Source organism: Oncorhynchus tshawytscha, linkage group LG13, assembly GCF_018296145.1.
Source record: "Oncorhynchus tshawytscha isolate Ot180627B linkage group LG13, Otsh_v2.0, whole genome shotgun sequence".
NCBI lineage: Eukaryota > Metazoa > Chordata > Actinopteri > Salmoniformes > Salmonidae > Oncorhynchus > Oncorhynchus tshawytscha.
In genome coordinates, this window is record NC_056441.1 from 29,372,850 (window position 1) to 29,387,773 (window position 14,924).

Consider the following 14,924-nt stretch of genomic DNA (forward strand, 5'->3'; position numbering starts at 1 on the left):
TTAAGGTTCCATGACTTTGTCCACATAAAATACATTAGTTTTTACATCTGTGGTGTTACCGGTCAGAAATGAATGGGTATAAAATGGAGTTCAGGCACATGCCCATTCACATGGACACACTTCCTCTGCCAGACCCCCACATGCATGTGTGTTTGAGCACTTGGCTTCCACACCTGTTGGTGTTCTCATAATCGCAACATTGTTTCAATATATAGACCTTTTCTCGCAGTTCTGGTATATGATGCTTTTGAGGCCTTGCGCACACATTGTGGCAGCACAATGAACAAACTACACTGCTCAAAAAAATAGAGGGAACACTTAAACACAATGTAACTCCAAGTCAATCACACTTAGGAAACTGTCCACTTAGGAAGCAACACTGATTGACAAATTCCACATGCTGTTGTGCAAATGGAATAGACAACAGTTGGAAATTATAGGCAATTAGCAAGACACCCCCAATAAAGGAGTGGTTCTGCAGGTGGTGACCACAGACCACTTCTCAGTTCCTATGCTTCCTGGCTGATGTTTTGGTCACTTTTGAATGCTGGTAGTGCTTTCACTCTAGTGGTAGCATGAGACGGAGTCTACAACCCACACAAGTGGCTCAGGTAGTGCAGCTCATCCAGGATGGCACATCAATGCGGGCTGTGGCAAGAAGGTTTGCTGTGTCTGTCAGCATAGTGTCCAGAGCATGGAGGCGCTACCAGGAGACAGGCCAGTACATCAGGAGATGTGAAGGAGGCCGTAGGGAGGCAACAACCCAGCAGCAGGACCGCTACCTCCGCCTTTGTGCAAGGAGGAACAGGGGGAGCACTGCCAGAGCACTGCAAAATGACCTCCAGCAGGACACAAATGTGCATGTGTCTGCTCAAACGGTCAGAAACAGACTCCATGAGGGCCCGACGTCCACAGGTGGGGGTTGTGCTTACAGCCCAACACCGTGCAGGACGTTTTTCATTTGCCAGAGAACACCAAGATCGGCAAATTCGCCACTGGCGCCCTGTGCTCTTCACAGATGAAAGCAGGTTCACACTAAGCACGTGACAGTCTGGAGACGCCGTGGAGAACGTTCTGCTGCCTGCAACATCCTCCAGCATGACCGGTTTGGCGGTGGGTCAGTCATGGTGTGGGGTGGCATTTTTTTGGGGGTCTGCACAGCCCTCCATGTGCTCGCCAGAGGTAGCCTGACTGCCATTAGGTACCGAGATGAGATCCTCAGACCCCTTGTGAGACCATATGCTGGTGCGGTTGGCCCTGGGTTCCTCCTAATGCTAGACCTCATGTGGCTGGAGTGTGTCAGCAGTTACTGCAAGAGGAAGGCATTGATGCTATGGACTGGCCCGCCCGTTCCCCAGACCTGAATCCAATTGAGCACATCTGGGACATTGTCTCGCTCCATCCGCCACATTGCACCACAGACTGTCCAGGAGTTGGCGGAAAGCTTTAGTCCAGGTCTGGGAGGAGATCCCTCAGGAGACCATCCGCCACCTCATCAGGAGCATGCCCAGGCGTTGTAGGGAGGTCATTCACATTCAACTATGTAAAGAAAAAAGTATTTAATAAGAATTTCATTCATTCAGCTCTAGGATGTGTTATTTTAGTGTTCCCTTTATTTTTTTTGAGCAGTGTATATACTGAGGCTCTTGATCATGACACTGGTGAGGAGAGAGTCCTTGTTAAACAGCACCGTTTCATCCAAGTATGTTATAATCCATACATGCTTTTTTTTTTACTCAAATGAGCTCAGTTCAATGAGGCCTACAGGCCATAAATGGAAGTTCAACTTCTTAGATCTTTTCATGGATTTATAATGGGGTGGTCATTTTGGACCGGGAACACTAACATGAAATGAACATGAAACGAACACAACAGGAGGGTTGAAAGGCCTGAATGTGCTCAGTGCCTAAACGGGCTATTAATAAGACTCAGTCAATGAAGGCACAATCTTGACTGGTCACAGCAGGAATCGCAGGAATACTGCCATCAAATTCAACCTCAGTGAAAGAAAGGTCAAATATTAAATGGCTCTGTGTTTAATAAAATAGTGTTAATGTCATGTCAGTTCACATATTCCTTGGCAGCACTGAGACAGTGCTCCTCAATGAAATGACTGCTGGTGAGTCAAGTCCTTGGCTTGGAGCTGTGTTTACTGCGTTTTCTGTCCTGACTGATTAAGACAATTCTACATCATAAAATCTGTAGATGTGGGAAATGCATAGCACCATTTTGGAAGCACATCTATCCATTTGACAACTATCATGCCCTGTCAAACGGGTTGCATTTCTTGAGCTTGAAACAGGAGTCACTAGTATCAGGTATGCAGCTGAGGTATGAGTTGTCAGCCTCTACTTCAGGTATTGGTAAACTTCCTCGTCCAGCGATATGAGGTTGAAGTAAGACAACAAAGACAGCAGGGATCTTGTCAGACTCATCATCGCCATCTCAGACCTGGGAAGATACAATGATTGATGTTAATGGTAAGAAATGTAGGCAATTTTGTAGGAACTAAAAATGCCAAATTATGTATTTTGGGGAATGTTTGTAGCAAGACCTACCCAGCCGGGTCTACTGCTATACACTGGCCAGTTTATTTAGGTGTACCACCCCTTTCCCAGAAATGGTTAGCGCCTACAGACAGTCATGTGGCCATGGCTTGGTATATAATGCAGACAGACAAGCATCCAGTTACTGTTTGAACATTAGAATTGACAAAACAAGCGACTGAGCGTGGTTTGATCGTTAGTTCCAGTATCTTCCGAAACGGTCGGCCTCCTGGGCTTCGCACACACAACAGTTCCCAACAGATGGGCCACAAAACGGGCAAATAATGGCACAACAGTGGTGTGCAGAACGGCATCTTGGAACACACAAATGGTTGGTTCTTGTAAAGGATGGGCTTTTGCAGCAGACTCCCACACCGGGTTTGATGCCTATCAGCTAAAAACAAGCGGTGGCTGCAGTGGGCACGTGATCACCAACACTGGACAATTGCCTGGTCTGACGAATCCCTGTTGCGTTATGCTACCGGCAGTAAGCAGCATGACTCAATAACCTCATCATGCCTGGTGTTAACGGAACAGGCTGTTAGTGGTGGTGTAGGGAACGTTAAGTCCCTTGATACCAATTATGAAACGTTTCCATACCCCAAAGAATACATGGTGATCTGGAAGCAGGTACGGTGGGAGGGTCAGACCTGGTACCGAAAACTGGCCACTAGCTAGGTTTCCATCAAATTGGCAACAGATTTTCATGCAAGTATTCAATAATCCACATTAAAAATATGTGTTTTCCTACCGGTGGTGTTTCCAAACTGACTTGTTGCTGATACCTTTTCAGTATGTGATGTATTGCACACAATGTACTTTTTCCACTTCAGTTTTCATGTACCGAATAAATAAAAATCTCAAGTTCAATGTGTTTCCATCGCGTTGTCACAAATGGTGTTTAAATAGCAAATGTTCCTACACTGGTCTTGGCACTAGAGCTCATAGTGGTTAGGCTAGTCTACATGAGATTTATGGATAAGTGCGACAATTTTTTCATTTGTCAAACGGCAGTCAAGCATCGATCATGTCACCAGAAAAGGACCCTCGATATTCATTGGAAAGGAGCATCAAGATCACCGTGTGCTTTACCCACCCTGTGACGGTCATAAATTATTTCATCTGTAGCCTAATACACATCATGCTTTCCCGAGTCGTAGTGGGCAGACCACACACACATTCACATAAAGGTGTTTCCACTGCCATTTCCCGTGTAATAAATGTTATTGACAAAGATCCCACCACTTCGAACAAACAAATTATCTTTCGGCATTTATAAAATTGCACCGAAGCGTCCAATTCCAATCACAGCTGTCGTAATTTATTTTATTTTTTGTACTCTGACGTTATTTGCCTAAAACTGTGGATGGAAACGTGGCTACTGAGGGTATAGTGTTAGAATAATTCGTTACCTCAGGGCACACTCGAACTTGAGGCTCTCCCAGGTGGCCCGCACCCATCGCAACACCCTGAACCTTGGAAGGACACCCGGCCTCTCTGCCTGGAGCCGCCCCCAACATTGCACAGCGCTGGAGACAGGACAACAGGTTAGTAAGCATCTACAACTACTGCTATGTGAAACACTCGTCTGTTCACCTCTTAGCCATGACACAGTATCTGTCCACCGGAGCCCCCAGCCTGCTGCTACTAACCTCTTAGTCATGACACAGTATCGGTCTACCGGAGCCCCCAGCCTGATGTTGTTGCTGCTGCTGCTACTAACCTCTTAGCCATGACACAGTATCGGTCTACAGGAGCTCCCAGTGTGATGTTGATGCTGCGGACAGTGTTGATGTTCCTGAACACCAGCAGCATGGGGCGTGGCATGGACTTGAGCACAACCATGATGTTGTCAAAGTGATTGACAGCCATGTCCCTCATATAGGTTGTCTCCTCACGACTCAGGATGTTGGACAGGCCCAATTCCCGCATATTGATTGGCCGTTGCAGCAGCATCTCAGAGAAGATGAAGTAGTCTGATAGGATACAGGATATTGTAAGCAGGTCTTTGTTGTGAGACTGGACTTGTTCAAGGCATATGACTTCAGTTTAAATGAAGGAATCAGCTTGAAATAAAATCACTTTATTAAGCCTAAATGACAGTGGTCCTCTCACCTTTGACCCCCAGGCTGTTGGAGTACCTCTTCATGGCAGCATCGTCTCTCAGGACTATGGACCTCCACAGTTTACACAGCGCTACCCTGTCACTACAGAGTCAAAGGTTAGAGTTGATAGTAAAACATACAAGTTGTACCATTAAAACATGCAGGATCTAAAATGTATCCACACTACTGAGTTTCGTTGGATAAAAGTGTCTGCTAAATGGCATATTATGACCCTTACATTTCACTGAGGTATTCATATAGGCCGTGATCCAACAGTACCAGCTCTGCCTTCTTGTCTGGACCTCTTCTCACAAGCACTGTGACATGGTACAGATGACATGCATTCAAGGTCATCAAGTCATTTTAAGCAAATATTGTTGTACTGTAGTTATTTATTAACAACGTGACCCATTTCTCGAAAAAAAAAACGTCTTGTAAACTGCCCTGGTGCAAGTTACACAAATTAATAAATGAGCATGTTAAGAGTTCAGTAGAAACTGAACCCTACCATTGCCAGGGTGAGGGTCAGCGTGGATGAAGCCAGTGTAAAATATCTGCTCTGCAAACGTACGGATCAGCTTGTCAGCAGTCTGAAAAGCCAGAGAAAACGGTTTCTACATTCATCGGAGTACTAATGATAATAGACAAAGGTTATTGTGTCACGGTAGGCACTTACATCTCTCAAGCTAAGTCCTTGTCTTTTGATTTCTTCCAAATTGTTGATTTTGCAGCCTTCACAGAACTCTGCAGTCAACACTCTCTAAAGGAAAATGTTTTGTTTATTACAGTACAATAATACTGAAGTGGTCAAAAAGGTATCAAAGGCTGTGTTTAGACAGGCAGCCCAATACTGATATTTTTTTAAACTAATTGGTCTTTTGCCCAATCAGATCAGAAAAAGCACCAATGTGATTGGTCAAAAGAGACAAAAAAAAAAGAAATTGGGCTGCCTGAATGCAGCCATCGTGATTTACAGCAGTGACTAGTTGCGTCTCTCACCTTGCTGGTTTGGTCCCAGTACACCTTTGGCACGACGACAAATTTGAAGTGTTTCAGTTCCTCTGCACATCTCTCAGAGTTCCTGGCCTCATTCTCAAAGTCCAGCTCCTGAGCTAATGTCCCCTTCAAGTCCTAAAATCGTCAGAGAATGCCAGCATTAGGTTAGTTTAGGGGACCATGTCTAGGGCTGTCTCTAATCATGCTCTGCAGGTATTATCCGATAAATGTCCTATAAAATAAAATACAGTTTTTGACCAAGTTGGCAGACAAGTTTGAGCCCTTACCTTGAGGACCCATCTGAAGCCGAAGCTGGGGTGCATGAACTTTATAACGTCCAGTAGGATCTCCAGAGTCCTGATGTCACCGTCGAACCGATCCCTGAGGTCTATGTACTGCACCTGGAGAAGAGTTGTTACTGTTACAGAATCAGGAGAGATACACCTAGCCTGGTTTAACCAGGTGAGGTGACCCCTATTTAATAGTGTAAATCAAGCACAGTATACTTTTAATTCTGTGGCTGAATGTGTAGTATAGTTAACCTGAACCCACTTTGACAGCAACAGGAGTCCCGTCCTGCAGCTCTGCCTTGTGGACCTGGGCCAGACTGGCTGCTGCAATGGGCTCATACTCAAACTTCTTAAACATCTTGTCTGGAGTCGTGTTGAAGTCCTCTATGAACAGAGCATCTACCTGGTAGAACATACCAGGTCATTTAATGGAAGAATGTTCAACACTTTTCATTATAAAATGGCTTGTTCTAGCCTCACACTATGAATGGTGAAGAGGCATTGAAAGCTGTGACAAAACTACAAACATGGCTTTATCACTTTCACTACAGCCTCTTGTATCGTATTGCTTCAAACTATTTGTCACATGCACTGAATACAACAGGTGCATACCTTACTGTGAAATGCTTACTTTACAAGCCCTTAACTCCTTCTTAAACTGCACGGTTGGTTAAGTCAAAAATAATAAGTAACAAAGAGGCTATATACAGGGGGTACCAGTACAGAGTAAATGTGCGGGGATACAGGTTAGTCAGTCATTTGTACATGTAGGTAGGGGTGAAGTGACTATGCATAGATAATAAACAGTGAGTAGTAGTGTAAAAAACAAATGGAGAGTGGTGTCAATGTAAATTGTACGGGTGGCCATTTGATTAATTGTTCAGCAGTCTTATGGCTTGAGTGGTAGAAGCTGTTAAGGAGCCTTTTAGCCCTAGACTTGGCACTCCGGTACCGCTTGCCGTGTGGTAGCAGAGAGAACACAGTCTATGACTTGGGTGACTGGAGTCTGACAATTATTGGGGCTTTCCTCTGACACCGCCTAGTATATAGGTCCTGGATGGCAGGAAGCTTGGTCCCAGTGATGTACTGGGCCGTAAGCACTACCCTCTGCAGCACCTTACGGTCAGATGCCGAGCATTAACTGTTCTTCAATGTTTGACAAGACAAAGTACTGCAGGTCTCACCTCCTTGCATCTCCTGTTGAGAGCCTTATCCTCCAGGACCTGCAGTGTCTTGACGTACTCAGGAGGCAGCAGGTGGTTGAAAGCACACAGGCCCTGTCCCAGTTTAACGTATATCCCCCCATTCTGCACCGCTCCCTCCACCATGCCATCTGCTGCCCTCTGATGGCACAATGACATCCCTGCCACAAACGATGGGCTGCTCTGGCAAAACAGGGAGGGGAAGATGACGTGAGTGTCCTGACTGAACTACTGAGATCGTTGCAGACTCACGCCACTGTTTAGCAGACATACACAGATAGACCTGTCACAATTCATAATGGTCCCGTTGCCCTGCTCAGACGTTGCATGCGTCAACCAATGGTTTCGTGCCACGTCTTAGACTGTGCCGTCAGGCACCAGATTGCTATAACATATGTGGTTAGCTGATAGGTATTTTACGTATCTAGCCATTGTAATATCTGGAATACTTCAGCGATGCCTGGGCAGAGGAACGCACCCAATATTTCTGTCAAACTTACCTTGTCCAAACCACGTAACATCACATTGGAGGTCCACCAATAATCTACCGAGATATAGAGTCCTACATATATAGACCTGTAGAGACAGAGAGAGACATGGATTGAGTGTAACTCCAAAAGGAAATGATTCAAAACATTTGATCACATACAAAAAGGATGGTGATATTATTGTTATGATGGGACCCACCTACAGAAGCGACCGACTCCCTTCACCAAGATCTTCATCTTCCGTCTCTCTCTAGGTTCCGCAAGGGCGTACTGGACTCCCACCACCACGGGAACACCCAAAAACATCTTCCAGAACAACCCTAGACTCTTCCTTGGTCTGACGGAAAGAAATGTGCACAGCACACAGTGTTGCTGAAATGCTCATGTCTTCACCAATCTTGCAGTTGCTTTCTAGAAGGTTAGTATTTAAGTAACAGCATGTATAGTTCGGTGTCCTGTCCAGGGGTGTACTTGTACATCAAGCTGACTCACACTATAGAAACAGGAGATGGGCCATTCTAGTTAGTTTAGTACCTTTGTGAGCTGAAGGATCTGTACAGTTGTAGCTGTGGACGGGGACATCTTCCCAGCAGGGCCAAATGACACAACCTTAACTACAGAAAGATGAAAACACCACCACAATCAGTGTCACTTTGAAGCATCAACTTTAAACTAATCCACTGTTTTTGCCAGTTACAGTAGACTTGCTGAGAAAGACCTTCATCCCTAGAAAACTAGAGAAAAACAAAAAATCTTCATGTTACGAGGTTAAGTTGAACAACATGTAGACTGGTGGTGTGGACTGCATCAAGGTCACTCTCCATAGGCTAGAACACGCTGTTGTTGTTCTTAACGGTCTCTCACAGGACAAACTGTTTCCAGACTAATAGATGTATAAATAGAGGCTCTGTGTCAGGGCCCTGACCACATGCACGCACACACACACACACCAGGGCCGGTCCTGGCCGTTCTGCCGCCCTAGGCGAGACAAAAATAAATTGCCGACGACCCTTTTTTCCGCTATGATCAGCTCGTAAAAAAATGTACGGATACAAACTTGAAACCACTGATCATGACCATTTAGCCCACAGGATGAAACTCCTGGACAGCAGTTGTGAGTAGCCTGAGTGTCCATTTTACTTTGACCTGATTTTCAGATATGTTAACGTGTCAGCACATTTAAAAAAAAAAAATTGATCAGGCGCCATTTAGGTTAGGCTTTTTGAGCAGAGAAACCTGCATGATGTTAAAAGTTTCTCATTACATTGTCATACATTTTTTCCTAAACCCTGTAGGCTACATTAAAGGCCACACTCTTTCTACCATATGCTATATCTGCTCCATGATTTGTGTTACATTATGTTTTTTAAAGGAATGTCGGTGGAGTGCTTCTACTCTCCAACAAGCACCCTGGAGAGGCACGCTGGGAATGGACAAGATACATATTTTGCATCCCTGACTTTGACAAAGTGGCCACTTCTTATCACAGGGCGCATCAGCGCTCACCTAAAAAAAAATCTCATATGCCACTGGTTGAGAGAAATTGACATTGTTTTGGGGCAGAATTATGTGAGGTTTTAGGTCTTGTTGGAGATGCGTCTTGGTCAGTGTAGCTCAGAAAAAGCTGCCGCCATAGGTAGCCACCTAATCCTGCCTAATGAGAGAGCCCCACACACACACACACACACACACACACACACACACACACACACACACACACACACACACACACTTTCCATGGCATTGAACAAAACACGTGACAACTTATAAATAATGGAGGGTAAACCACAATCTCAAAATTGGGGCACATCACACTGTCTTTTAGCGAGATTGTACATCGAGCTCTGATTTTAGTATGGCGGTTATACATTGCATCAGGGGAATTTAACGTTGTGTCCACGCTTATTTCCTGGGAGTCAGAGAGAGTAGTTCATGGAATGAGAACTATTGTTAGTGTGATCTGTAAATAAACATGTATACTATGAAAAAAAATATTAACATACAAAGCGCGCACACATACATAGTCATTACTTTTGACATTTAAGCCATACATGCATAAACAGTTAAATGTCAGGTGTCGAGTTTGAATTTGCTGAAGCTATATGCGTCTGGCTGGCTAGCTAGCTAGCAGGCAAGGCAAAGGCATATAACAAACAGTTCAACTCACTGCTTTGAAGGTCTCCCCTGCCATGTTCAACCTATACTGTGATCTCTTCTCACTAATATGGAGTTAAAACTGTGTAGTCACCATTCTAATGTAACCTGTCACCTCCTGTTTCAGATCATTCTTGATTTCCTGAACTGCTACAAATGATTTGACTGGCAGAAGGGGCACGAATTCGGTCACGTGACAAATGGTCCGACTCGATGTGACCGAAGCTTCTCTAGTGAAAAGAATCATGACTTGACTCGATATCCTCTTCGGGTACCGTCAATTAATCAACCCAAGTCATTGTTTTTTTCATTGAAATCACAAATGTACAGAATAATGCATTAATTTGTATGGGTGAATCAGAAATGGACGTTGTAAATAATTAATTAATGTGGCTAACGTAACATGTAACGGAAACGATTCAAGTGTGCGGTCTCTGTACAACCTTGTTTAAAGTCATGTTTACGATAGTAGAGTATGGTCTGTGGAATTAAAACACTTGTTTTAAATGATAACGATAAAATACTACTGACTGCGTCTTGACTTTATCATTTTGAGATTATTAAACAAATATTAAACAGGAACATACATGTGTGATCCTCCTTCCCAGCATCTCAGCCGCCATATCACGGGCATAGCCTGAATAATATGTTATTATAGATAACTGTTTACATTAACATCAATGTGCGAATTACTGGGACCAGGCCCTCATGTGACTATAGATCACTGGTAGCAACTCTACTAGTTGTCACCAGGAGTAGATGCATGATTTATATATTACATCATCTTACATCATATCAGGTAGGGCCCATCGAGGGATGTCCCCAGAGCTTTAAAGGCTTAGAAAACAATGTGTGCATGGAAAACAAAACAGCATGATGTTGCATCTTCCATTAGATTTTTTTCAGTATTTTGTTTACATGATCATCCCAACTTCAACTTCTCTTTGACATGCTGTGTATGACTCTCAAACTGACACATTTATTCAAACACAAATGGAAGCTAGCTGTTCCTTCCATTGATCAAAGGATTTAAATTGACGTGGAACTGTGGAACTCAGTGAAAGTAGAAAGGACCTCTGTCATCAGAGCCACCGGAAGCTATCTGACTGTCGTCGCCGCTTCAGTCTTGTGTTTCCTGTTTACGGGCGGGAAGAGCGAAAGAAGCTAAACTATCGGGTCTGTGTTCTTGCATCGTTGTGTTTCAAACATCAGCGGTACGTTGGTTTTTGTTTCTTAGCTCAGTTTCAATAATTTATGATAAACCGAATTCCCCGCGACTCTGATATATATCTTTGCTTGACCTGTGCCTAGAGTTTAAAGGGATTTGAAGCGCGAAACTGATGGAGGAGCCCGCAGATTCCGGCGGTGGCGGGGCAGCACAGGGCCCCATGGCGCAAGTGGCGGAGATCCGCTGCCCAATAGCAGCGCGCCCTATGCGGCTGCTGGAATGGAAAGTCAAACCCGGTTCCCTCGTCAATGTGGACTCGGTATTGGCGTTATGTGCTCCCATCCCACCGGAGAAAGAGTCCGGGTCCCATCCGCCAGAACAGCCCAATCGGCTGTCAGAGAAGAAGCTGAAATCGGACCGAGCTGGAGTGGTGAAAGAGCTATGCTGTCAAATTGGACAAGTCATATCGCCAGGGTGAGTCTGCAAGCTAACTAACGTTAGCTATATAGACTATGGCAGCCATTTTTTATAGTGTGCTGTGTATACTATGTTCGTTAGCTAATGTTGTTACTTATAGACCAGATTCGTAGTAGCATAGCTAATTAGCCTAGCTAATAAATGGTAACGCTAGCTATGCTAACCCAGTGCGTGTGCTGGAGCGCCGATCTCTACAACAGCTAGATGGATCATGTACATTAACGAGTTCGTTTTGCATGGCCCGGTGCCCTGGTGGGCCGAGTTTGTTTATTTTAGACCATTCCATTGGTCCGTAAGTGAAATCTCCACCCACAAGTGGCACCGGGCCATGCAAAACGAACTGGCCCAATATTGTAGTACTACGCACATGACATCATCCACATGGTGTCGAGTTTGCACGCTCGAGCACTTGGGGAAGAAGCACTTCGAATACTTTGTTCTGCTTGAGCCTCAAACATTTTGGTGTTATGAATTTGTGTAACAAATAGAACATGACTCACGTAAAAGACACCCAGTAAAATACTACTTGGGTAAAAGTTTGGTTTTTAAATATACTTAAGTATCTAACGTAAAGAAAGTATAAATAATTTCAAATTCATGTTAAGCTAGCATGTGAGTGTGGTGCAAAGAGTTTAATGATAGTGTTTCAGTTATTTACCCATCAGTGTTGTGATTGGCTGGGATGTTCGCCTATTGAATTCTCCTGATGGAGCAGCATCTGTTGTCAAACTGGAAAAGCTGTTCTGACTTTGGCTGTGTTATCTAGTGGAAATTTCTGTCTTTTCTTGGTTGCTAACATTGTACACTGTTAGCTCAATTTCCGTTTGTAAAACAAATAAGCACTGAATAGTGTCAGGAATCGTTGTACCATCTATAATTCAACAGAGGTTTTGGTCCACTGTAAAAACGATACTTTTTTTGTTTAGATGGTACAATGATCACATTGACCGGAACAGTGCAGATTTTTCTCAACCAGGAAATTAGTGATTTCCTTTAACACAGCCACAAAGTTTGAAACGTTTTCCCAGTTTGCCGAATATCACAACACTTGTGGCTAAGTAATAATGTGAAGCACAATAAATCCACTATTAGTGCCATATTTTATGTCCATTTTTGGAAATTATAATGCAAAAATTATATATTTTTTTAAATCCTGTGTAGCACATTTAACCTTTTTTTAGGGGGCAGTATCAACCTAGACTAAATTGCACTTTTTAAACTGGACTAACTGAAATTGCATTTCTTAGATATGGTTTAAAATAGTCTCAGATTTGCCCTAGTCTAGATTTAAAGTCCGATTTCTAGAAGGACAATTGCTTCATCTAGATTTAAGTGCTGGCTGAATTTAAATATGCCCAGAGGAAGGTTTAACGTCAGATTAATGGATGTTGGCCCCCAGGTTGACCTTGGCAATGGAGGAGAATGATTTACCTGGACTATTTCAATGACGATCAAAGAGCACTACCAAGGCCAGACAGAAGGGCGGTTATAGACAGGATCAACACACTGAATGATTTAGATAAAATCAATTTCGGTGACCGTTTCCGTATATACAAAGCAAATGCAGCTGACATCATTTGTTTGCTTGAGCCAAGACTTTCATCTGACTCTCTTAGGGGAAAGCCCTTCCCTACAAGTACTGGTCAACTTGAGGTTTTTGGAATCTGGAACCTTCCATTGTGAAACAGGAGATTTGTGTGGTGTAAGTGAACTGACTGTATGCAACATGGTCCACAGAGTTTGCAATGCTATATGTGAATTGAAAGACAATTACATCAAACTGGTGCTGGTTTGAGAAGAACATTGCTACTGCTGCTGCTTCCTGTTTCTCTCCTCCTTCATAGCCAACTAAACATGAGGGATTTGCATCTTCATATCATGGTCTTCTTTTAAATACATTTAGGTTGCGCTCATGAAATTCCAAGGCCAGTTTCTCATGCATGCTCAGCTGCTTTGTCCTCCGGCCCGGTTAGTGACAATCTGCCCTTCTGGCTGCTGCAGATGAGCCAGATGTAGCGGGCTGAACTTCATCCTGTCTTATCCCCTCCAAGCTATGGTGTTCATCTGCCTCAAGAAAATGATTACATTGCTGCATTAGAGAACATCATTTATTAAAGAGTTGAGTTTGTTAAATTTTTATTATGGGAGTGCAAGAGATGACTGACATTACATATTCCCTACAGTGCCGGGATGGCACATGTTGAATGAATGTGTCTTACAAAATGAGGATTGGAACAGTCCCCCATCTGTCCAAATGGTCATCATCGGGGATACCTTCCAGGGGTTGCTGACTTACTATGATCCCGGTCAACAAGTCCCCCAGCTCATCGGTCTTTGGTCGTCTTTTTTTAAATGGAACCTTTTATTTAATGAGGCAAGTCAGTTTAAGAACAAATTATTATTTACAATGACGGCCTACTGGGGAACAGTGGATTTTTACCTTGTCAGCAACCTTTCAGTTACTGGCCCAATACTAACCACTAGGCTACCTACCTCCCCTGTCTTAACGGGGGTCTGCCACCAGTCTTGAAATGCTCCCTACGAGCAGCAGCATTTGTATTGTTTAAGTAGATTTTTGTTTTTCCATAGGACCTTAGGAAGACAAGATGTTATAGAAATGATATGAATATTTATGTATGATATTGTTTGTTACATTTCTGTCACAGATGCATTCAGGCCCCACTGTGTTGTCTCAAATTTGTGAAAGTGGGCCAACAGTAAATACAGTATCTTACCTGACGTTGTTGAGGTGTACTTTTTAATTTGTTTTGAATTCATTACAAATGGTAGTCCAGGCATTCTTTTTCTTGTTTTCTGTTGCTGTATCATGCTGTTTGTTCTCAATAATTGGGTAGTTTGCCACAATTCTTCTTTTTTTTTTTTTTCAAAGTCACTGAAATTTCGACATTTTCTTTTACCTCGTCCATTGTTTAGGTGACGTGCTCCAATTCCACACAATGCTTATGTATTACTGTTCCATCCCTGGTTTTTGAAGCATCCTCAGGTCAGCACCATGTGCACATCGTTAATCTGATTTAAATTCAACTCTGTCTGGGAAACCGCCCATAAAAATCTGAGTTACAAAGCTGACATGGAATTGTTTGAAGATGGTCATACCGGCCTCCCGAGTGAGGCAAGGCACTGCATCAATACAGACCCGGGTTCGATCCCAGGCTGTGTCGCTGCCGGCGGCAACCGGGAGACCCATAAGACGGTGCAATATTGACCCAGTGTCGTTAAGGGAGGGTTTGGCCGGCCGGGATGTCCTTTTCCCATTGCGCTCTAGTGACTCCTTGTGGCTGACCCGGGCTCATTCACTGTGACTTCGGTCACCAGCTGTACAGTGTTTCCTTCGACACATTGGTGTGGCTGGCATCCGGGTTAAGTGAGCAATGCAGCTTGGCAGGGTCGTGTTTCGGGGGGATGCATGGCTCTCGACCATCGCCTCTCCCGAGTCCGTATGGGAGTTTCAGCGATGGGACAAGACTAACTACCGAT

At 43.9% G+C, this 14,924-nt stretch overlaps 2 protein-coding genes across 9 annotated transcripts in view; one reads left to right on the top strand and one right to left on the bottom strand.

The window, feature by feature from the left end:
* Positions 1 to 1,707: 1,707 nt before the first annotated feature.
* LOC112264649 (uncharacterized aarF domain-containing protein kinase 5) lies at positions 1,708 to 10,476 on the bottom strand. Of its 5 annotated transcripts, none has more exons than XM_024441398.2 (15): positions 10,369 to 10,476; positions 8,162 to 8,241; positions 7,827 to 7,964; positions 7,640 to 7,715; positions 7,122 to 7,322; positions 6,200 to 6,340; positions 5,935 to 6,048; positions 5,651 to 5,782; positions 5,328 to 5,411; positions 5,160 to 5,241; positions 4,890 to 4,968; positions 4,662 to 4,753; positions 4,270 to 4,522; positions 3,959 to 4,075; positions 1,708 to 2,451 (listed from the first exon to the last, which is right to left on the bottom strand). In XM_024441398.2, exons 1-15 carry the CDS (start codon positions 10,402 to 10,404, stop codon positions 2,349 to 2,351), a joined length of 1,728 nt encoding a protein of 575 aa, XP_024297166.1. In that variant the 5' UTR covers positions 10,405 to 10,476; the 3' UTR covers positions 1,708 to 2,348. The 5 variants fall into 5 exon arrangements, with proteins under 5 accessions (XP_024297166.1, XP_024297165.1, XP_024297169.1 ...); XM_024441397.2 differs by lacking the exon at positions 10,369 to 10,476 and adding an exon at positions 9,876 to 10,074; XM_024441401.2 differs by lacking the exon at positions 10,369 to 10,476 and adding an exon at positions 9,795 to 9,975.
* Positions 10,477 to 10,849: 373 nt separating this feature from the next.
* Positions 10,850 to 14,924, top strand: part of LOC112264648 (RNA polymerase II subunit A C-terminal domain phosphatase) — a 128,908-nt gene continuing 124,833 nt past the window's right edge. For 2 of the 4 annotated variants that reach the window (XM_042295502.1, XM_024441396.2), the window contains exons 1-2: positions 10,850 to 10,995; positions 11,093 to 11,423. In XM_042295502.1, coding sequence (XP_042151436.1) covers positions 11,122 to 11,423 — 302 coding nt within the window. In that variant the 5' untranslated portion in view covers positions 10,850 to 10,995; positions 11,093 to 11,121. Of the gene's footprint in view, positions 11,424 to 14,924 lie in introns of all 4 variants that reach the window. The other 2 variants (XM_024441394.2, XM_024441395.2) reach the window with 2 other exon arrangements.

Excerpts from the sequence above, each read along its gene's own strand:
- LOC112264649 (XM_024441397.2), bottom strand. The coding sequence starts at position 10,028 with ATGATTCTTTTCACTAGAGAAGCTTCGGTCACATCGAGTCGGACCATT. Across the intron at positions 4,754-4,889 it reads TATGAATACCTCAGTGAAAT|TGACAGGGTAGCGCTGTGTA; the intron begins GTAAGGGTCATA and ends TTGACTCTGTAG. Across the intron at positions 4,523-4,661 it reads CAACAGCCTGGGGGTCAAAG|ACTACTTCATCTTCTCTGAG; the intron begins GTGAGAGGACCA and ends GTATCCTATCAG.